The sequence below is a fragment of the Chrysemys picta genome, chromosome 2 (assembly GCF_011386835.1).
Source record: "Chrysemys picta bellii isolate R12L10 chromosome 2, ASM1138683v2, whole genome shotgun sequence".
NCBI classification, from domain to species: domain Eukaryota; kingdom Metazoa; phylum Chordata; order Testudines; family Emydidae; genus Chrysemys; species Chrysemys picta.
Window position 1 is genome coordinate 105,264,549 of NC_088792.1, and position 24,578 is coordinate 105,289,126.

General features: G+C 41.0%; 1 protein-coding gene across 19 annotated transcripts in view; it reads right to left on the reverse strand.

Annotated features, from left to right (window-relative positions):
* TNS3 (tensin 3) overlaps window positions 1–24,578 on the reverse strand; it is a 426,838-nt gene that overhangs the window by 209,435 nt on the left and 192,825 nt on the right. For 17 of the 19 annotated variants that reach the window (XM_042842646.2, XM_024099919.3, XM_065583895.1 and 14 more), the window contains one exon: window positions 608–646. The exons of the other annotated variants lie outside the window; for them this stretch is intronic. In XM_042842646.2, coding sequence (XP_042698580.2) covers window positions 608–646 — 39 coding nt within the window. The remainder of the gene's footprint in view (window positions 1–607; window positions 647–24,578) is intronic. 19 annotated transcript variants of the gene reach the window in all.

The following is a 24,578-nucleotide window of genomic DNA, read 5'->3' on the forward strand; positions in this document are numbered from 1 at the left end:
AGCAACAAGGGATTTTTTCCCCTTCAAATTTTCCAATTATGCATAAAAATACAAAAGAAAATAGCATCCGGATTCTGCATTCTAGCAACTAAAAGGTAGTCTTATGACGGCGGGTATCATGACAGATGTTCAATAAGACTAATGTTATAAGCTATAGATGTAAGGTAGGAAGGGGCTGCTTTTTTATTGCAATACTTTTATCGATTTTTATAGCAATGTTGTGCAGAGTCCCAACACCGTAGCAGGGGATTAGCTCATAAATAAAATTATTGGGCCAAATCTAGAGTTCTCACTCAATTTTTATTAATGCCTTTGGTAACTGACCCAATGAATCACCAGTTCAGTCTTTAACCATTTGACTATAATGAAATAATAATGAATAATGAAGCAGCACTTCTACAATGCTTTTTACCCAATATGGGTAAATATCATTATCAGCATGTTACAGAGGGTTAAACTGAAGCACAGAAGTGAGAAGTGATTTGCCCAACCTTACGCAGCAGGACAGAGATAGACGATTGTAAAGTGTGGGGGGTATGAATACTTCTGCTGGTCCTTTAACTGCACTCTTCCCCTGATTGACATTAGTACTGTCAGATTCACTTACCAGTTCGTAGTTGATTGGCAGGAAGCAGGGTTTCACCACCTGGAATAAAAAGAATAAAATAAAGAAATAAGTTATCTCTCTCTCTTTGAGGGCCCAATCCCATGAGCTTTTGAGTAGCCTCAAATCCAACTGAATGCAGTGCGAGTTGAAAGTGCTCACCAAATCAGGCCCAGAACAAGGAATCTTATTTATCAGTCAATTTTCATATACAGCCTGACTCAGCCAAAGGCAGGAAACACAAATTACACTCTCCTTAATTGAAAAGGAAAGAGATCTAGGTTTGGATCTGCCACAGTGTTCAAAACCAGAAAGTCAGCTTGACCTGAATTGGTACGTCAACTCCACTTATACTGAAGTTTAAACACTTCAGATTAAGGATTCTATGGCCTATATGTGTTATACAAGACTTGTTCAATAATTTAAATACCAAAATGGATGGAAAACCAGGAACAGTGTGACCACATCAGACTATACTATCAGCCATGGGAAACAATTTTTAGTGGCTTTCTATAGCTATATAAAGGCTACTTCTATTACTTAGGCCATAAAGCTTCTATTTGGGGGGACACATTATTCCTGATCATCCTCCAACTTTCTGATCTCAGCCAAGGCCCTGGATAAGTGAGAGATGGTGTTGTCTGCATCTGATGTGGGGCTGATATAGATCTAGGTTCATCTTATGCTGGCTACTATTGGAAACAGAATACTGGACTAAATAGCACACGGATCCGATCCAGTCTGCAAATTCCCACATTCGCTGGCATCTTAGTCCATGCACTTTCATACACTCTCATTGTGGCTTTCATAGATGCTGAACAAAATGGGGGAGAGGATGGATCCTTGTGGCACAGCACAAGAAGAGCTCTAGAGGCAGATGAGTATTACATTATTTCCTGAATAACAAATTTACACAGACAGCTCTGCTTTTAATTCTCGGTTTATAATTTTACAACACTATACCTGATTCCTGTGGGAAAGGGGGCAGCATAGGCTGTTGCCTCCCCTCCCACCCACCCCCTGTCAATTTCAGCACAAGGAAAACAAATAATTCATTACCTATGTAAGGTGCATTTGGAGTCAGCATGATACTGATCTGTTCATTCCTGTCCCTGTTGGCAGCAACAGGTAACCAGGATTGATGACTTCACTTATTGCTCAAAAAATGAATGATATGGGTTGCACGGTACATGGCTCATCAGCATTCGACCATAACAGGAGGGGGAAAACAGACCAAGGAGAAGCAAACATGCTTCAAAACTGCTACAAACGCCTTCTCTCTCACAAGTCAAGCAATTAGCATCTTCTGCAGAGCACACAGTAATGTATGTTTTGCATGCAAGTATACACAGCTGCCCCTCATTGTTTGAGCTAGCTTGGCAGAGGTGGTCTTTGAGACGAAGAGATTTCATCACAGTTTCATAGAAAGCAAGATTGTATACCATTCATTGTGAATACATGTAGTTGTCTTCTCTGATTCCCTTTTCCTCAGCTATTGGGATATTATCCACTGTGGGGAGAGGGCTATACTCTTGGAGTTTTACGGGTTCATCTTGTGATGAATCGGCTGAGCAGCTAAAAAATTTTAGCTCATCATTTAGCATCAATATCCACTCCCCACCTTGTGATTCTCCAGGGTGCAGGTGCAGGCACATCCCGTCAATGGGGAGAGAGTGTGGAAAATCTTGGGAAAAGCCTGACCCAGGAAGCAAACTTGTCCTCTTTCTCTGGGAAAGCTGAGTCTGAGCAAGACAAGCTGCAGAGGCTGTGACACAAGTTGAGAACAGAGCAGGGGAGCTGGAGGGCTGATGGAAGAGCTGCATCATGAGGTAGGAGCCACATGAGCTTGTCTGCATGGTGAGCGAAGGGCAGAGCAGGGAAGCAGGATGGAAGCTGCATGCAGAGTGGGAACCCTACCAAGGGAGGAAAAGGTGAAGAGCCACATGTTGAGCAGGCTGTGCATAGCAAACATTACATCCGGATACCAGTCTATGCAGGAAGCAGCAAGCAACAGAGTATAGAGGAGCCTGAAGAGACTCAGGGACACAGAGCCAGCAGCTAGCTCAGTATCTTAAAAGGACAGAAACCAGAAGGTTACTCCAGACAAAGAACCAGAGTCACTGGGGGAGTGGTCAGTATGTTCTATCCAGGTGTTAGCCCTTTCTTCTGCGTCTATTATCCTTGTAAATAACAATTATATATAGGCAGAGACTGCAGGGGACCTTACACCTATCTGGAGCCACATGCTATCAGGAGCTGCTCAGGAAGTACTGCTGGACAGGGGAGGCAGGCCTCTATAATTTTTGGTGGTCCCCAGAACGGATCCAAGACCGCTTCCCCACACCTGCCTAAGGCTCTGGGAGGGAGTTTGGGTGTGGGGTGCAGGCTCTGGGCTGGGGCAGAGGGTTGGGGTGCAGAAGAGGGTGAGGGGTGCAGCGCTTACCTCAGGCAGCTCCTGAAAGCAACCTGCACACCCCTCTGGAAGCGGCTCCTAGGCGGGGGTTGGACGGGGGGTCCCCACGCACCGCTGCCCGCAGGCACTGCCCCCACAGCTCCCATTGGCCGCAGTTCCCAGTCAATGGGAGCTGTGGAGTCGGCGCTCAGGGCGGGGGCAATGCGCGGAGACCCCGTTCCCCCCTCAGGGGCCATAGGGCCATTCCGGCTGCTTCCAAGATGGTGCAAAGTGAAGCCGGGCAGGAAGCCACCTTAGCCCCACTGCACTGCCAGGGGCCCCTGGGCCCTTTTAAATCACCTGGGCATGGCAGGCAGGGTCAGGAGATGCTTCGGGTGAGGCATGCGGGGGCGACGGGTGGCAGGCGGGGCCGGGGGAGAGACCCGGCCCCGAACATTAGTGGAGCCGGGCCCCCAGGCCCTGAATATTCCTGGAGCACGGGCACCACAGGCCCATATAGTTCGCCACCCCTGTTGCTGAAGCAGCAAAGAGACTATGCAGAGGGGCACCCAATGAGACATACGATATATTGATCCTGGCCTGGAAATCTGTGAGTTACTTATTTGCCTTTAATAGACTCTCAGACTTTCAGGCCAGAAGGGACCATTCATGATCATCTAGTCTGAACTCCTGCACACTGCAGGTCATAAAACCTTGCCCACCCACTCCTGTAATAGACCCATAATCTGTCGCTGAGTTACTGAAGTCATCAAATCATGATTTAAAGTCATCAAGTCACAGAGAATCCACCATTTACACTAGTTTAAACTTACAAGTGACCCACATTCTATGCTGCAGGGAAAGGCAAAAAACCCCCAGGGTCTCTGCCAATCTGACTCAGAGGAAAATTCCTGACCATCATATTTGGGGTTGGGAAGTTGAACCCTGAGCATTATGGCAAGACCCAGCAGCCAGACACCTGGGAAAGAATTCTATGTACTAATTCGGAGCCCTCCCCATCTAGTGTCTCATCACCGGCCACTGAGGATATTTGCTACTAGCAGTTGCAGATCGGCTACATGCCATCGTAGGCAGTCTCATCATATCATCCGCTACGTAAACTTACCATGTACAGTCTTGAAGTCTATTAGATTTTTTGCCCCACTGCTCCCCTTGGAAGGCTGTTCCAGAACTTCACTCCTCTCATGGTTAGAAACCTTCATCTAATTTCAAGCCTAAATTTGTTGATGGCCAGTTTATATCCATTTGTTCCTGTGTCAACATTGATGCTTAACTTAAATAACTCCTCTCCCTCCCTGGTATTTATCCCTCTGATGAATTTAGAGAGCAATCATATCTCCCTTCAATCTTTGTTTGGTTAGGCTACACAAGCCAAGCTATTTGAGTTTCCTTTCCTCAGGTAGGTTTTCCATTCCCCAGATCATCTTAGTAGCCCTTCTCCACACCTGTTCCAGTTTGAATTAATCTTTCTCAACATGAGAAACCAGAATTGCACACCGTATTCCAGATGAGGTCTCACCAGTGCCGTGTATAATATTAACACTTCCCTGTCTCTACTGGAAATACCTCACATGATGCATCTTAGGACTGCATTAGCCTTTTTCATGGCTGTATCACATTGGCGGTTCATAGTCATCCTGTGATCAACAAATACAGGTCTTTCTCCTCCTCTGTCACTTCCCAAGTGATACATCCGCAGCTTATAGAAAAAATTCTTGTTGTTAGTCCCTAAGTGAATGACCCTGCACTTTGAACTATTAAATTTCATCCCTTTTCTCCAGTTTTCAAGGTCATCCAGATCGTCTTGTATAATATTAAGGTCCATTCTGAGGAGCCTGAACTCTCTATTGGAGTGCCCCCAGAGGCCACCTGAAATGTTGCACCTTGAAGCCTCCATACCTAGAACATTTACTTTGCCAGCTCTAGTAAAATACCCTTTCACTTAGCCATGTAACTTAGTGCTCACTGGCATCTACCTGTGCTAGCGCTGCTAGGGCCTCACAGCTGAAGCACCTACACCATTTGCCTTTGAGTCGTGAGACAACTGGCGCCCTGCCGAGTACCATAAGACGCCTAGTGTACCACAGCACTGTGCAGCCATATTCATCACAATCTTTAAAAAAGCAAGACTCAATTTATGCAACATTGTAACCAGCAGAAATGAAGAGGTTGTCAAGTCCTATGCACACTGGATGGTGAACAACACAGGTAGAAAGAAGCAGAGTTGACTACATCAAAGAAAACCCACTCAGGTCTCTTAACTCCTGTAAAGCTTCCATCCTAGAATATTTTTTTCTCCCTCAATTTGGAAATGGATGGTGTTTTCCTGGATAGCTGAGCCTTTGCTTGGGAAAGAGGGGTTCTCAAACTTTCCCATACCAGGAACCCCTGCTAAAGCTGAAAAAGTCTCAGGACCGCCCCCACCCACCATCCCCAACTCTCCCAAGCTAGCTCCAAGGAAATGGACGCTGGCTCTCACCACCTGAAGCCTGTCTGTGACCCCTGAGTTTGGCAGTCTATGGACTAAGTTATATGCATACACACATTTTTTGCTGCAGATTTCATCATTGCTGCTGCTGACTTTTGCTAATCGTCTCTGTCCAACTGAGCAAGCATATTAAACAGGTGGAAGATGTTAATAAACTGTTGTGATTAAGATTCCAGTTGTTTGAAGTGAAGACAGCTTCTGCCTCCCTGACCTTCTGCCTGACATAGGCACATACAATTTTATGTAACATCTTCACTCAAAGCAGCCAGAGCTCTGCAAAAGTCAAAGGGCTTAATCACTTCTTTTACAGCCACAGCTGCGCTGGGGTGAAGTGAATAGTTGCATTGCATGAGTGATGATGGCTGGAAGCCTTTCCCTACAGATTCCAGGAGCTGTCATATTGCCTCCAAGTGTGCTGGAGAAAATGAACTCCCTGAGGATCCTGTCTAGGGGATCCATCCCCCTCCCACCAGTCCCCAAATCAACCCTCCAGCCACCAAGTGGCACTCAAGGGGTGGGACCCTGCCTGTAAGGAATTGATCTCTCTTAAAAGAGCAGAGTCTACCTGCATGTCTGGAGAGCAGGAGACTGTATTACGGCTGCCAACTATGTTGCAGCAATGTGGGGAAGGGGCTCCCTGTATTGTTTTCCCCTCTCATTCCCTTGTGCAGTTGTGCTACAGCAGCCAAAATTTGGTCCAAAGCATGCCCATTTTTTCTAGGCTTCTGTAAGCTTGCAATTTTAAAGGGACACTCTCAATAAAAAAAATCAGACTTCTATCTACATTTGTGTTTTAGCAATTATAGTAAAGGTTATACTTAAAAAGAAAATAGGGAAACATTTTTTTTCCAGTTTGTCTGCTTTGCCCACTTCACAGCACTTTATAAAGAGTCTATTTCCCTTGCATTTTATGTGGGTCTTTCAGCCGCAGTAGGAGAGTGAAAAACAGGAATATGTGATTGTAAAAGCACACAAAGTTGCAGGGGGACTTAGAAGTAGGTGTTGTACCTAAAACTAATTTTAACTAACTTATATTTAAAATGGACCAAATTTACTCAAGTTGGCGGTATCCCTTTAATCCCTATTATTAAATGCAATATTTTTCACACCACTTCAATGCTCAAAATATCTGAAAAACTTTCTCAGTATCATGATTAATGTTATATTAGTTACGAAGTCAGTGTGGCCTGGTGGATAGGGTGGGAGACTCTCGAAATCTGAGTTCAATTTCCAACTCTGCCACTGGTTTGCCAGGTGATCTCCCTTTACTTCAGTTTCTCCATCTGTAAAATGGGGATAATGGTACTGATCTCCTTTGTAAAATACTTAGAGATCTATGGATGAAAAGTGCTATGTTAAGATTATTGTTATAGTACAGACTGTGTTGTAATTTCATATTTCCAAATAACAGAGAAATAACTTCATACAGGAGAAAGAATGTATGTGTATTCCCAACTAAAAAGTGTTAAATTTTCCATTGAGTGATACATTTACAAAGAGAGTGCTTGCTTTAAAGTTTGTCTATGACTTTACAAAATGATACCTATCTACAGAAGAACACAGCCTGGTTTTATTCTCTTCACTAGACACGTAACTCAATTTTTTTCAACTATAGTGCTAGAAAGCAAAGTTGCAGGGTCACTTTATTCAAATCTAATATTACTGCAGTGCTGGCAACTGCAGGATCACTATCATATTCAACTGTTTCATACATTACTCATCCCCTATTATATTCTCTAGTGTAAGTGGATATAAGCCCTAAAAGAATTTTCCTGATCACTCCAGAAGTTACATTTACTGGTAGCTATAAGGCTGCCTAGCAATATACCCCTGCAAGTTAGAGTCACTCACTTGTCTACTTCTTCTAGTGTGTTTATTGCACAAAAAAGAACATTAAATAATCATTTATAAAATATCATACTTCAATATTTACACAATGTTTTCCAATATCTATACATTTACAGTAATTATTATGCAACAATACTATAAAAATGCTTAGGTTAACTTTTCAAAACTAGGCACCTGCTCTGTGCCTGTAAAATATATGCACATGCACCTAGACATATAACCACACCCACAACATATGCAAATCGCACATGCAAAAAATTGTGTGTAAACTACATGTTTTTGCATGCAGAATGCATAGTTTGTAGGCACAATTCCCTGCTTGGGCAAGTGCACATTTACTGTGGATACAAAAGGCCCCAAAATTAAGGAAAAGTTTAACAACTTTTATTTATTGACTTAACTTAAATATTATTGAATTCAATGGAATTTAAGCATGTGCTTAAAGTTAAACACATATTTAAGTGCTTTCCTGAGAAATAATGTCTTCCTGAGTTACGGCCTTAGTTTTGAGAAGTCTTGCATTGATGCTGACAATATATTTAACAAAGAATTAATTTAACAACAAATTCTGACTCCAGTAATTATTTACATTTCCTGAGAAACCTCGGGTAAGTGTTTCTTTATCTCAGAGCCATGTAACAGTGTGCAATCAGTAACCAGCCATCACTTGAGATGACAAATATATTAACTTAAAAAAGCCGATAACACGATATTTGTTGGCTTTCTAACAGTGCACATACAAAGGAAAAAATACATTACCGCTTGCTTTAAGAGCTGTACTATAGTGCCCTCCTCTGTCATATTAAATCAGCTGCTTGGACATCTGATGTTTGCATTCTACCATTACCTTTTATACAGTGCACCATCCCACCTGTACTCTATTTTGATCTTTTTAAAATTTGTGGCAGTGCCTCCTTCTACAAGACTTCTAAGACAAACAGCCCTCTACAAAAAGTGAGCCAGACAACTCCAGAGCTAGGTTTCAAAGCTTCAAACTCCAATATCATTCAGTGCTCTCCTTGAAAAGCTGCACACCTTACTTGTTTAGTTATATTGCAGCATTCGCTCTGAAGAGCAGCTACCACCCAAGTAAATTATCGATATAAGCTATACAATTTTACAGTAGATGTGGGATGACTGCAACAGAGCCCTATTCATTGTGTATAAAAGTCAATGCACAATATAGACAAAATTTCTTGTTCAAGTAAAGCACTTTGACCTGCTAAGAGGCAGTATGTTTCAGTACATTAGTAATTGTTTTTAAAGGCTGGTAGGCAGAGTGAAAGGAATGAAAAATATAGGGCTCTGATAGTGCTATGTCTAGTAAAGCTTACAGAATTACAGTGATGTCAGAAGAGCCTGCTGACTTTTTGCTGAAATGACAGCAAACAAAGACTAGATTTGGCGAGAGTTAATGGAATTGTTTTAAAACCTTTATTTATTTATTAACAGCTCTAGATACACATTAATTTTTTTTGCTTGGAGTTTATTATTGACGCACATTCCTTGAAAAAAGCACTTTGATAAAATGACCGAAAGGCTGTGTGATTTCACTTCAGTGTCTGACGATAACGTTATCGTCTGCTAAAATACTGCTATTTGTCTGTAACTACATTTGCAAAACCAGGACATTTTGTGGTGCCATTTTTAGGATCCCTAAATAAGCATTAAACAACAAAAGTACATCTTGTAATAAATGTGTACTACTACCAACTTCTAACTGAAACACATCCATATTTCTCAGAATGGAGGGTTTATTTCAGTAGCTTAGGGCACGTCTTCACTACCCACTAGATCGGTGGGTAGTGATCGATCTATGGGAGGTCGATTTATCGCGACTAGTGTAGACGCGATAAAAATCGATCCCCGATCGCACTCCCCGTCGACTCCGGAACTCCAGGTCGTGAGAGGCGGAAGTGGAGTCGACGGGGGAGCAGCAGCGGTCGACTTGCCACCATCCTCCCGGCCAGGTAAGTTGACCTAAGATACGCCGACTTCAGCTACACTATTCGCGTAGCTGAAGTTGCGTATCTTAGGTCGACCCCCCAGCTAGTGTAGACCTGGGCTTAGTATTCTAAATGAGTTTACCAGGAAACACAATGGCCAATAGATACTACACACATGAAACTTTTCCCTCCCAAATACTTCACACTTAACACTCATTCTATTGGACTGTTTATTCATGGTACACACAGCAAATGCTAGTCAGTATAGCAATACTGAACAAACAATTTCTAGTTTATATATATATATATTAGGGCTGTCAAGCAATTAAAAAATTATTCACGATTAATCACATGATTAAAAAAATTAATCGTGATCAATCGCGCTGTTAAACAATAGAATACCATTTATTTAAATATTTTTAGATGCTTTCTACATTTTTAAACATACTGATTTCAATTACAACACTGAATACAAAGTGTTCAGTGCTCACTTTATATTTATTTTTATTACAAATATTTGCACTGTAAAAAGCAAAAGAAATAGTATTTTTCAATTCACCTAATACAAGTACTGTAGTGCAATATTTTTATCAGGAAAGTTGAACTTACAAATGTACAATTGTGTACAAATAATAATTGCATTCAAAAATAAAACAATGTAAAACGTTAGTGGCTCAGTCCTACTTCAGCCAATCGCTCAGACAAACAAGTTTGGTTACAATTTGCAGGAGATAATGCTGCCTGTTTCTTGTTTACAATATCACCTGAAAGTGAGAACAGGCGTTCACACTGCACTGTTGTAGCCGGTGTTGCAAGATTTTTACATGTCAGATGAGGTAAAGATTCATATGTCCCTTCATGCTTCAACCACCATTCCAGAGGACATGTTCCAGAGGACATAGAATCATAGAATATCAGGGTTGGAAGGGACCTCAGGAGGTCATCTAGTCCAACCCCCTGCTCAAAGCAGGACCAATTCCCAACTAAATCATCCCAGCCAGGGCTTTGTCAAGCCTGACCTTAAAAACCTCTAAGGAAGGAGATTCATGATACAAAGCAGAGCAGATCAATGAATGTTCATTTTCATCATCTGAGTCAGATGCCACCAGCAGAAGGCTGACTTTCTTTTTTGGTGGTTCGGGTTCTGTAGTTTCCATATTGGAGTGTTGCTCCGTTAAGACTTCTGAAAGCATGCTCCACACCTCATCCCACTCAGATTTTAGACAGTGCTTCAGATTCTTAAACCTTGTATCGAGTGCTGTGGTTATTTTTAGGAATCTCACATAGTACCTTCTTTGCATTTTGTCAAATCCGCTGTGGAAGTGTTCTTAAAATGAACATGTGCAGGGTCATCATCCGAGACTGCCTATAACATGAAATATATAGCAGAATGCGGGTAAAACAGAGCAGAGACATACAATTCTCCCACGAGGAGTTCAGTCACAAATTTAATTAATGCATTATTTTTTTAACGAGCATCATCAGCATGGAAGCATCCTCTGGAATGGTGGCCAAAGTTTGAAGGGGCATATGAATGTTTAGCATATCTGGCACGTAAATACCTTGCAACACCAGCTACAAAAGTGCCATGCGAATGCCTGTCCTCACTTTGAGGTGACATTGTAAATAAGAAGCAGGCAGCATTATCTTCCATAAATGTAAACAAACTTGTTTGTCTTAACAATAGGCTGAACAAGGAGTAGGACTCAGTGGACTTGTAGGCTCTAAAGTTTTATGTCGTTTTGTTCTTGAGTGCAGTTATGTAACAAAAAAAATCTACATTTGTGAGTTACACTTTCACGATAAAGAGTTTGCATTACAGTTCTTGTATGAGATGAATTGAAAAATACTATTTCTTTTGTTCATAATTTATACCGTGCAAATATTTGTAATAAAAATAATAATATAAAGTGAGCACTGTACACTTTGTATTCTGTGTTGTAATGGAAATCAATATATTTGAAAATGTAGAAAAACATCCACACATATTTAATACATTTCGGTTGGTATTCTATTGTTCAACAGTGCGATTAATTCATTTTTTAAATCACGATTAATTTTTTTGAGTTAATCATGTAAGTTAACTGCGATTAATTTACACTCACACATATATAAACCCAAACATTTTGATTGATGAAATAAATAAAAATTGAGACATTTCAGAAGTCCCCAAAGGAGTTACTAGGAGATCACATGCAAAAAAAGGCCTGTCCAAGTACAATCTGGACCTATGGTCACTTCAGCTATTTGTCACTTCCTATGAAAATTCTCCTCAGCAAATTATAATTTTTAAAGGGAATTTTCCAAACCAAATTAGTGTATGGAAATTTTAAGCATACTAAACTCTCAAGATCATAAAAGAAATTCAGTTTATTTTACAAAATTAAAATTAGGCTAAAACAGATTTAACATGTCTGGATTCATGACTGTTTCTGTAAAACCAGCAAAGGTTTACGTATTTATTCATTTTACAGCTCCTTCAAAGAACTATTAGAAACCAAAACATGTTAGAATGGCCTTCAAATAAATGAAGTCTCATACATTGCATTTTGTGATGCCTAATTCTATAGTAAATTGGCTAAGGGAAAGAATGAGGAAATACAGCCAGAAACTCTTGAGTTCTAAACCCAGCTCTGACAGAGACTTTTTCTGTTGTCTTATTAAATTCTCTGCTTCAGAGTTTTCTGTCTGATAAAATGAGGATAATACTATGCTTACCTACCTCAGAGAGGTGTCATGAAGGATTAGTTAATGTTTGCAGAACTCTTTGAAAGTAGAAAGCGCTGCCACATATAGGCATTGAGCATTATGATGTCTAAGCCATGAGCCTGTTCCTACATTCCTGACACAAGCAAAACTCCTTGTTGCCTCATTTGGGATTACAGAGCAGGGCCCTACCTTAGCACCTTAAAAGGAAAGTTACATTCCTTCAGAAGACATTTTATACTTCAGTGCATTTAAACACACACAAACTCCTGTGCACAAAACACCCATAAGGCAATAGAAAGAATTGTTTAATATGAAATCATTGGAACTGCTGGAAGAGAGACCCTCACTAACAACCTGGAATGCGTCTATTCTAAGAAATAAAAATGTATTGTTCACATTTCTCTGCCACCTGGAAGCTTGGCTTTTCTCTCCACAGTGTCTTGTTTGATTTGGCAAGGTCACACACTTGACCTATATTGAGAAACCCCCCCCCCCAAAAAACTGTGAACATGTCAGCTTGCAAAAGGAAAGAAAAAAGTTTCTTGTTACATAAATCAAAGTCCACCTACAATTCTCTCAAGGGGCATGCACAGGGGGAGACATTTGGTACCTAGCTCCATATGGTGCATTTGAAAAGAACAAAAGAGAAGGAACTCTTCAGAGCTACCAAAACCTATAGGGGTTCCTGGATGCAGTAATGGAGGAGCTCTCCAGTTAATCAGAGACAGGTAATGACAGATCAGCATTTTCTATGTCAGCTAGCTCTCGAACTCAGATAATTGGCTATGCCCCAAAAGAGTCCAGAGGCAAAGAAATATTTACAAGAACCTAAAATGGAATCTTGGGAGAGCATACAGTGATTAGAGTCAGTAACAGGGTCCAGGACCCTTATATTTTTCTCGACTCTCCCACTAACCTGTGTGACCTGGGGCAAGAGACTAATCCTATCTGTGACTTAGTTTGCCCATCTGAGTGAGGGGTATACTACTATTACACCCAAAAAGAGCTTTGGGAGGCTTAATTAATGCAAGATCTGTAAAGGTTTGAGATGCTTGGGCAAAACATGTTATATAAATGCAAATTTTTATTCAGAATATCTTGGGTTTTGTTGGATTTTTTTCTTCAAAAGAGTGAAAACAAAAAACCAAATCCACTTTTTTGTCAATTGTATTTATTTTTATTGAGAGCCTCCACTTCTGCGTCCTTTGTATCAGGTCTGACCTCTTAAAGCTTAATTAGATACACATTCCACAGTGAACTCTGTTATCCTTTTAGGATTACAGACCTATTTATTTTGGTATAATCCCCATGAGAAAACATGCTTCATTTACAAAGTCAAACAGATCTTACACACTACCAGAAGGGGCTCTGGAAAGGAGGGAAATGGTTCCATGGAAGTTTTCCTCCCTCAAGGGAATAAAATACAAGTACACACTGAATTTTCTTGAGAGAAAACAAACCAGATGTACATCAGACCTGTCTTATCTCAGGATTTTAGCCTGACACTCAGACTTTGGGGAGATTTCCCAGGCTTTCAGGTCTACTTCCAAAATCTCAGTACTTTTGTTGCTACAATATCAGTGAGGGACATCAATGCCACAACTGCCATTGCTGCAGTGGGCACAACTATGAAAGTGGCATCAAAAGAATTTAAGGAGGAATCAGTCCTGCCATGATAGACTGCAGTGAAAATAGTTTTTGGAACCTGGACCCTCACTTGTCTCATAACTCACTTAAAATCAGTAACAGATTATTTTCCTGATTTGATATGTTAAAAATATAAAATGATTAATTGTACTTTTAATGGGAGAGGGAAATCAGAGAGGAGATAGGAGAACGCCAGCCAAAGGGAAAATGCTATGCTTTTCAATTTTCCATCATAGGCAGGTATGCTGTACTCCCCTTGTTGACAGAAGTCTTATGCTTGGCTTCCAAGTACATTCATCACTATTTTGCTCCTTGTAACCTAACCTTACACAGGGTTGCTTCCCCCCGCCTCTAGTGGCTAGTTCTAAATACCGTATATACGAGTCTGCTGCAACCTATGAACTATTGATCTTCGGTTCTTTATGTCGGGCAGTAGAGAGATACATACATTAAGACCCAGAAATCCTGGGTTCAGTCCCCATGGACAACATCAAAGGGGTGCTGTCATTTAAGTCTCTTCCATTGGCATGGTATAGAAATACTTTAAAACAGGTGGGGGTTCAATAGCACTGCAATATTGGCCACATAAATAATCTGTTAAAACACCCTTCCTCATAATATACACCAGATGTAGTCTGTTCACCATCAGATCCACAACCTGGTGCTTCCAATTTACAAAACACTTTCAGAGATGAGATTTTTGTTTTGTTTTTACTTATATCCTCCAACTCCACACTTCCCCATTCCTATATTTTTATTGTGAAGAGAATGACAGTAAAAAAAGGGGTTTGTGCCTTTGATGACAGTCTGTTTACTACATGGAAAGATTTACCTTTAAAAGCTTCTGTGCCAAACTATTCCTCCAGAGTAGAAATCTAAGGAAGGTGGGATGTTCTGGGGAGAAAAATCCCTGTGAGGATCTCCTTGTGGAAGTTCCCCCCACTACTCAATCAGGGAACAGGATTTACCCCATTCAGAAAAAGATGCAGCCTGACCCACATCCAGGCTCCTTGGTGACATGGTTCCAGCTGTGGCTGCTCAGGGGGCCCTCCTTGGGTTATGCAGAAAAGGGAATACAACACAGCCTAAGGATATAGTTCCTTTCCAGGTAAGGCCTACACAGATGGTGGAGAGATGACATGCATCCCCTGGCCCTTCCCACTTTGAACCTCACAGAGAGTCTCCATCAAACCCAAGTGGGGGGGGCGATGCCAAGAAGGTGACTGAGCCACTCCCCCCATTCACATAGGGAAGGGAAGACAGCATGTTCTGATGGATAGAGCATTGAATTGAGATTAAGGAGACCTTAGTTCTACTCATAACTCTGGCAGCGACCTGTTGTTTGTCATGTCACCTCTCTGTGGCTCTGTTCCTCCTTCCACTCTGTCTCTCAGATTATAAACTCTAGGGCAGGAGCTGTGTCTCAGTATGTGTTCGCATAGCACTTAGCACCATAGGGCCCCAAGCGTGATACTGGCCTCTAAAGGCTTTTCTAATACAAACAACAATGTTCTGTGCATGGAGAACTCCTCTATGTGCATATCTGACATATCCACTACCAGTCACTGGGCAGTGGCACCATTAAGGGGCAGTGAGAGGAATGACTGCCTGGGACAGTGAGTCCTGAGAGACTGATACCCCAGAAGCGAAGGACTACTCTGACCTGGCCGGAGGTCCAAGCCATGAAGTGGGAGCAGTCAAGTCACAAGCAAGCGAGATGGGGAGAGTGACAGAGTGAACAACTGCAGGAGGGTTGTTGCGCTGGCACAGCTAATCCCCAGATGTAGCCAGATGGAGGCACCCTTAGCAGTGAGTAGAGCACCCAGTGACACTGGTCCTACACTTTTACCTTGGATCAATATTTACCTCAGCACATTTTAATTCTCATTATAGTCAGGTGACTCTGTTTCAAATGCAATCTTTACGGGAGGAGTGGGGGACACAGAAAAGAAATGCTGAGCAGAAGGACTGAAGCACTGACTGAATAATATTGTTGGTATCATTTCTAAATTAATCACTTTTTGCTGGGCTCTATTACAGTCACCGTGTTGCCCTAGAATGTCAGCATTCTTATAGGTTTGTTTGATCCTGCCTCAGTTGCAGAGGGTTGGACTTGATGACCTCTTGAGGTCCTATGCAACCCTACATTTCTATGATTCTTTTATTCCAAACCATTGATGTACCAAATAGGTTGGACAAGACTAGAACTGTGTTTGCCCCTACCTGTGCAGTGCATTCAGCAGCACTGACATGGTTAAATTATTTTACTCTCTTAAAATTACCGCCAATTTCTGCCAACAACGTAACAAAAAATGGCATAGAGTGAGAAGCCCTGATTCAGCAACATACCTAAATGCATGTCACACTTCAAACAAGGCAAGAGGTCCCATTGACTTCAATGCAACTATGTACATGTTTAAAGTTGGGCATGTGCTTAAGTGCCATGTTGAACTGGAGCCAGAAAAGGCAAATGAATGCCCAGCTTGATAACTTTAGGTAAAACCTATTATTTCTATACTTGAAAGAGTTGGAGCAAAATTCTCACTTATGCACGCACCTGCTGAACTCGCAGTTACAACATAGGCACAAAAAAGTAACTCTATTCTGGGCTGGTAGCAGCAGGTCCCTTCATCTACTCTGTTCCATCTACTCTGATGCAGGAATGCTCATCAACAAAGCCAACTCTTCTGATCTTCCCAGCCAACAATGCAAGGAGGGATGCCCAGTCTGTTCCATGATAGTTCTCTCCTTCAGCTTCCACAGAACATGTGAAGGAGCTTTTCTTGCCCTTCCTATCTAGTTTATAGGTCAACTTGGACACGAGAACAGGTGAAGAGACTGCCATTGTCTTCCACCTGGAATTGGATCAGGGCTTTGAAACGTAGGCTGCTTCCCCAGACAGCACTGCCAAAGCTCAAGTTCTTCCATCGTTGGTTTCTATAGTTATTAAGAGGTCACCTTTACATGGGACTTACAAAAACAGACACAGAAAAATTCTAAGTATATTCTTTTAATTTGCAGATCAGCCTTTGCGCATAAAATCCCCTGGTGTGAGGACGGAAATACTGTGCTTTTGTGTGAGTGCACATGTGCCCCAAGAAATTTTGAAGAGGCATTTTTAGAGACCTGCTGAAAAAATAGTCCTAAAATGTTTTGCCTACTCCCATCACTATAAAATATTGTACAACTGATTTGATGGAGCAAACAAATATTTATTATGTACTGGGGATGAACTTAGAACTGTCCTGGGTCCACCTGTTATGAAGCAGTAGTTTAAATGACCAAATCTGATATATGACAGAATTGATCATTCCAGATGAGAGGAAAAGAAATATGTGTTTAAGCAAACTCTAAATGGTATTTACAGAGACAGCTTTCATCCTCTGTTGCAGGTCATAAGTTAAAAGTTCAGACTTACATTGAGCTATGAGTCTTTATTTATTATTTTTACCTGCCATAAAAAACTAGATATTATTACAATCTTCCTATTACAATACAGCATCTACTGTATAAGGGACTCTATAAATCTCTGACTTGTCCTTTTTGTTGAGATGTAATGTTATGTACACATTACCTGTGTTAATGTCCCTAATAGAATTAAATGAAAATTTCATTGAATGTCATTCAATTCAATGTCATTGAAAATACTATATCCTGTAAAATACATCATAAAGCCTTATATTTTGTGACAGACCCAGACCAGTGGGGTACAGGAGTCTGGTAGAGGGCAAATATACTGGTCACTGGATGAGTAGTTTACTGTTCCCTGAGTGACCAGAGCAGGGGCTGCACTAGAGTAATCAGGAACCTGCTAGAACCAGTTAAGGCAGGCAGGCTAATTAGGACACCTGGAGCCAGTTAAGAAGAAACTGCTAGAATCAATTAAGGCTGGCTAATCAGGGCACCTGGGCTTTAAAAAGGAGTTCACTTCTGTTTGTGGTGTGAGTATGAGGAGCTGGGAGCAAGAGGTGCAAGGAGCTGAGAGGGTGTGCTGCTGGAGGACTGAGGCGCACAAGTGTTATCAGACACCAGGAGGACGGTCTTGTGGTGAGAATAAGGAAGGTATTGGGAGGAGGCCATGGGGAAGTAGCCCAGGGAGTTGTAGCCCTCATGCAGCTATTACAGGAGGCACTATAGACAGCTGCAGTCCACAGGGCCCTATGCTGGAACCTGGAGTAGAGGGTGGGCCCAGGTTCCCCCCCAAACCTTCCAATTTGACCTGGACTGTGGGTTCTTCCAGAGGGGAAGGTCTCTGGGCTGTTCCCCAACCCATATGGTGAATCTCTGAGGCAAGAAAATCTACCAATAAGATGATTCTTTTCTGGAAGAGACATTTTAAAACACCAGTAATTTGAACTTGAAGATTCAAACTAAACAATCCTTTCAATATACCCTCACTGAGTTTTAACTGTCATTAATTTATTATTGTTTTAAAATAACTTTTCTTTAAGAGCTGGTTAAACTGAAAATAAATTTGCTTTAGCCTCATTTGAACTGTAAAGATGGTCAGTGTTTTCATTTACTCCATGTATGCAATTGTTATCAGGTCAGATTAAAGCTATTAACAGCAGAATTGTGTGAAACATGGAGGTTTTGAGTCTCAAAGATGTGTGTGACATTTTCCTTTGTTTTCAATACTCGTGGGTTCAGCCCCTTCTTTCACCTATGCTACACTTTTTAGGTTTGGGGTTAGAATGAATCCAAAACTCAAATGAAGGCTTGCCCAAAGCTGTTAAGTGAAAGCCACATGAAACTGACTTTTGAATGGTCTCAACAGGAATCCATCAATCAGAACAAATTCAATGAGGTTTACAAACTTTAAAGGCTTTTACCCATGGTTTGGAGTTTATTACCAGATATAAAACCAGGTTAGTATTGAATGGTTTGGGGATTGAGCAAGAAATTATGCTTATTTCTTATCAGGCATAAACTCCGAGGATTACAAAATTTTACTCCAGCTGTAAATGGTTTTTGGATTTTGCAGTGCTGTCTCTAGAAGTGATTCTGAAAAGTAATACTAGATTCCACTATCTGCAAAATATTTTGTCCTCCATTAGATTTAATGTCATTCTAATGAACTGTTCTGGCTGAACACAAACTGTCGGCAATAGAGTGACAATGATTTGAAATGGCTTTTTATGGGCATAAAGACTGCATTGTTAAATGAGCAGATATGCCATGCTGGGGTTGTACATTGGACAGTCAGTTGCTGTGCTTTCCTCAGATTGAAAAAAAAAATGTAAAGCAGAGAGTTTTAATCTCACTTTTTAACACAGTAGATGGCTGTTTTATGTAAAAGCCTAACTGGTAAGTGTACAATTTCTCAGCTTTTTATCAGCAAAAAACAACGCCTTCCTAAATCCCATAGCTGGGGAGAAAAGTCTTAACTGCATGGTTTCTTTTTTCTTCAAGTAAATTCAAGTGTATTACTTGAATGTACTTTTCTCCAACATGAAGGATTTGCCGTCAACACCTACACATTTTCTCTGTCTGAAAACTGCTTTCTTTTTGGTGAATTGGGGAGGATCTCCTCCTTGACCCTTCTGTTTTCTGCCCTACTCTAATCCACTCTGTATAGACACGGGAGAACTAACACAGGCTTCCCTCATGAAGCAGGAATCCTTTATCACAGGGAAAAAGAATTTGTCAACCTTATAAAGGGCATCACGTGGGATCAAAGAGGGCAGGAATGATGCATTTCACACTGTTGTTGCCTGGAACAATCACTTAGGGCATGTTATAACCCATGTCACATTTGAATCCTGGTTTCTAGAGATGAATAACTTGGAGCTCTCTGCCACCCACTCCCTTTGCTATTTTTTTTTTTTTAAAAGAGCGGCTTGCTCTTACTGCACACTTATACTCATAGCTTTACTCATGAGTTATTACCATTCATAAGGCCAAAGAGAACCTCAGCTTCTTGAAGAGCAATGGTGACAGTAATTGGGCAATTGCCCTTGTGAAAATCATCCTATAGTTATCTGCAGCAATAGACCCTATTGTATGGTAAGCTGTAGCATTTGGACCATTACTGTGTTATGGTGTAGACTTTTTTGTTTTAAAAAGGTGAACATAACAAGCTACTGGGGGACTCCATCACAACCTGGACAATATTCTGGATAGGGCATGAGGTTGAGAGCTGAGGGACTTGAAACACTCAAACAGTCCAAATAACTTTCAGAATTATATTGCGTGGGAATGTCTTACCACTTTCATGAAAGGGAATCAAAGCAGTACTCTAAAGAAAACATGAGTAATGACATTGTTGGGAAGTACTGGCAGACAAAGAATACTCCACGTGTATGAAGCTATAAATACACATGCAGTGATTTCAATAAACACCATGAGAATTACAGCTTGTAAGATTTGCGTTATCAGAAGCCTGAGCTGTACATTTAGCCTTATCAGTGTTTACTTGTACTCTTCTATATTGTAACACAGGATTTTAATAATAATTTTATATACTTTTTACTAATTTTTTTCTAAAGGGCTGCTCCCCTTATCCTCCCATAGTGTTTTAAGTGTCACACAAAAATGTAAAAATATAGTACAGTTAAAACATGTGAATACAGTGAAAACAAATCATGTTTATGGAGAAAACCATTTAAAAAAATACATATCCATAACCCTCTGTCCCAAACCCTCCTATGTCTCTTGTGACATTCACATTCTTTTGAAAAGCTTAAGGAGTTAAAAACTGACACATTTAAACATATAAAGCTTAATGCCAAGACTTTCATGGGATGCAGCATTGTTGGACGCTGAGATTATGACACTGGAAATGACTGAGTTAACCGACAAACTTCTGCCCTTTTTATACTACAATCCTGATGTCACACCATTTTTCAGCCATATTACTTTGGGCTGTGAACTCATTTCATAAAATGAGCAACACCTGAATCAGGATCCTCCATGGTGTTGGAGAGAGTAGTGTTGGTAACTTAGTACAGGACATGCTTCCTTCTGAGCCCACTAGTGCTGCAGCATGAGGTTAAGGGGAGATCATTGGGATGAGATGTAAAACTTTAGAAATGGGGCCTGATTGCACATAGTCATTAGTTCTCCCATAGCGTTCTTCTCAAGAGCAGCAGTGTTAGCACTGGTGTCCATACTCATGGAGTATGAACAACTATTTTTATTTCCCTCTAATGCCTGGTTCAGTTTCAACTGAATAATTATTCTTTGCTTCCTTTCTTAAACTGTTAATCAGCTATTGCATTCTACCCCAGAGATGGCTGCATTTCAATGATGGGGGATTTTAGTCCTCAATCTTGCAAACTGATCCATGCTAAGAGCCACTGAAGACAGTGGGACCACCCAAAGAAATGAAAAGTTCTGTACAAATTGTGACAAAGTTCCTCCTCTATCTTAGTGGGTCCTGCGCTTATTGGTAGATTTTCTTGCCTCAGAGATTCACCATATGGGTTGGGGAACAGCCCAGAGACCTTCCCCTCTGGAAGAACCCACAGTCCAGGTCAAATTGGAAGGTTTGGGGGGGAACCTGGGCCCACCCTCTACTCCAGGTTCCAGCATAGGGCCCTGTGGACTGCAGCTGTCTATAGTGCCTCCTGTAATAGCTGCATGAGGGCTACAACTCCCTGGGCTACTTCCCCATGGCCTCCTCCCAATACCTTCCTTATTCTCACCACAAGACCGTCCTCCTGGTGTCTGATAACACTTGTGCACCTCAGTCCTCCAGCAGCACACCCTCTCAGCTCCTTGCACCTCTTGCTCCCAGCTCCTCATACTCACACCACAAACAGAAGTGAACTCCTTTTTAAAGCCCAGGTGCCCTGATTAGCCAGCCTTAATTGATTCTAGCAGTTTCTTCTTAACTGGCTCCAGGTGTCCTAATTAGCCTGCCTGCCTTAACTGGTTCTAGCAGGTTCCTGATTACTCTAGTGCAGCCCCTGCTCTGGTCACTCAGGGAACAGTAAACTACTCATCCAGTGACCAGTATATTTGCCCTCTACCAGACTCCTGTACCACACTTATTTCCATTTCCAAATAATATACCACCCATAGGAACGTACTGGGCCCATTCTGCCACTGCTTACAAGACTACATGTAATAAATGTAAGCAAAATGGATGTGGTTTCCCACATATAATCTTCCAAAGGTATCCATCTATTCAGTGAATTTAGGATCATCTCTGAAACCCAGACCATGATCCCATTAGACCTGATCTTATCTCTTCTTGAGTATCTGAAGTGTAAGGTGCGTCAACCACCTCTTTTGGCAGTCTAGCCCACAGCTCAATTGTACCTACTGTTAATAACTTTTCCTTCCTGAGGTAACCTTCTATACTAACAAGAGATGGATTAAGCTAAATTTATTTTTCCAATCCCCTTCTTTAGGCAATAATGCCAAAGTAAAAGAACCCTTCATCACAACAATAATGGAAGGCTAGAGAGTTGTTCCCCCATTGTGTGCTTCACCAATGAACAAATAAGTATAATAGTCACCTAGGATATATAATATACTATAGCTAGGTAATATGTTACCTGGAATAGATAGTGTCAGATAAAGCTGAAAACTGGCTACTTTCTGTTTGAGAAATTCATGAAAATGCAGAACAAGTATAACCACATCCCTGGATTGTTGCACAGAGCAGAGATAAAGGATAAAGTCTACCAGGAGAAGATAATTGCATATGCAAAGGTTCTACTGAAGTCAATTGGAGCCAAATGTGTGCATCTGAGAGCAGGATTTAATCCAGACTGTGGGTTGAAACAGGAAGCTTAACGGTATGAAGAAAAAGAAATACAGCTTCATATTTCTGAAGGCAAAAGATGACAAAAAGTAAGATACTTGTATACAACATTTCTATTTATACTTTTTTTAAGTTGGGAGAAAAGACCTGCAAATACACAAACAACCACAAGTTAAATAAAACTAATGTTAATATTAGAACAGTAAGAATCCAGTTTATTCTTGATAGTTACCTAGTCTGTGCAAATTATGCTGTGGAACATGCTTACAGTTAATTGTTTATGGTTAAGATAAATTGAAGATTCAAACTCTTTCAAAGAATTATAGTGGCTATGGTGGGTACAGTAAATTATAGTGCATTATAGAAAACTTTTGTTTAGAGAGAAGTCACTTTTTTCATAAGAGTTCCAGTGTTTGTGTATGTATATAAATACACTACGGGAGTGGGGGGGGGGGGGAATCTACCAACCACTTGCTAGGAACTATTTAAGGTTACTTTGGTATTTTTATGTAATTTCATGAAGATAATCTAAGGGATAAATCCTGCTCTGTGTTGCTCAGGTGCTCTGACAAGGATGGTAGGGGAAAAGAGAGAATCAGGAGCCATCTCATCCCTGCACAAGCAGCAAAGCAGGATCTTTCCACCTGGCTCCAAAAAGTGCCAGGAAGGGGCAATAACTAACACACAAGCCCCCCTACCTAAGTGATTTAGGACCACAAGTCCCTTTGAAAGTCAATGACAATCAATGGGATTTGTACTCCTAAATCACTCACACTTTAGAAAAATCCCTCCCATATTCTTCTAGCTTTATCTTAGGCAATTCTTTAATTGCAATAGTAAAGCAATTTGAATTTACAACAGCAGATCCAACACAATGTGATGACTGGTGTGTGTGCCTTCCTCCTCCCTGTTCCTGTTTTTGTTTCCTGGTTCCTGCTCTCTGGACTCAGTGTTCCTGTTCAAGGCTGCGTGTGCGTATGTGTGTACACACTGCTGGGTGTGGGCAACTAATCAGGGCCCGCTGCTACATATCTGCCATTCGGACTATTATCATGTTTTATGCACACTGCTGCTGACCTAACCAGTTCATGGTTATTATATGTTTTGATTGACAACCTAACTGCGTGTCATGCAGCATTTTTCTTTTTTTTTTTTTTTTGGATTGCTATTCTGGGGTACAGCAGGGTGTAATACCCAAACAGAAATCTTTATTTTACTATTTGTACTGCTTTCTTTTCCCTGCATTGTGGTGGTTATGCTGGTTTTATTTTAATTCATGCTACATATTTTCTGTTTATTTCCATTTCCAGTAATTTTTTCTCTCTCTCTCAAACCCCCACCCCTAAACAAACAAAAAAACCCTGTCTTTCCTGGGTCATTAAAGGGTTTATCAAGTGAAAACAGAACATAAGGTCCCTAGGGATCAGGGGCAGAAAACAAGGCCTTCTTCAAACTCCCTTTAGTCACCAGCATAAACAGAGAAAAAGGAAAGGAAGGGTCAAAGGAAGAATAATGTTTTCCGAAACAAATAACCCTGAAAAAATCTATTAGAAAAATGCGACCTTTGACAAGAGTGTCAAGTGGGATTCTGAATGTTTAACTTTTATGATTTTTTGATGGCCTGTTTCAGAAGGAGTCAGACTCACAGTATAGATTTAACATTTCTGGAAAGGAAAGGAAAAATAAACCAAAAGGTTTGGGAGTAATACATTGTTTGGTCTGGCTTTGGCTATGGCAAAGTGGCTTGCTACAGCTCAGGAAATTAGTCTGAACAAGGACCTTAAGTCATTAATACCAAATCCCAGAGCTTTGATTTAATCGGCACTCCACTGAGATGTGTAGATGGCTTCCTGAATAGAGAAAAAAGGGAAGGCACGTACAGTTGAACCCCTGTACAATTAAAATAAACTAATCTAATACAAAGTATTTGAGAAGCTATAAAACCATCTGCATGTGTATAATGTTTGTGTCATTGAAACATAATGTGGAACTGGCAAAGAATCAAAAATGAAAAGGTCTTCGGGACTAAGTCAAAACACAATTTTTCCAGCTTTTAGTGAAGGACATAGGCGTGGCTTTCCAAGAGAGTTCAGGAGTTCACCTGAAATTTGGTTTGTAGTACACACTACTAAGACGCGGATTCAGCAGAGCACTTGAGCATGAGCTTAACTTTATGCAAGTACTTAAGTCCCGTTCATGTAAATGAGATT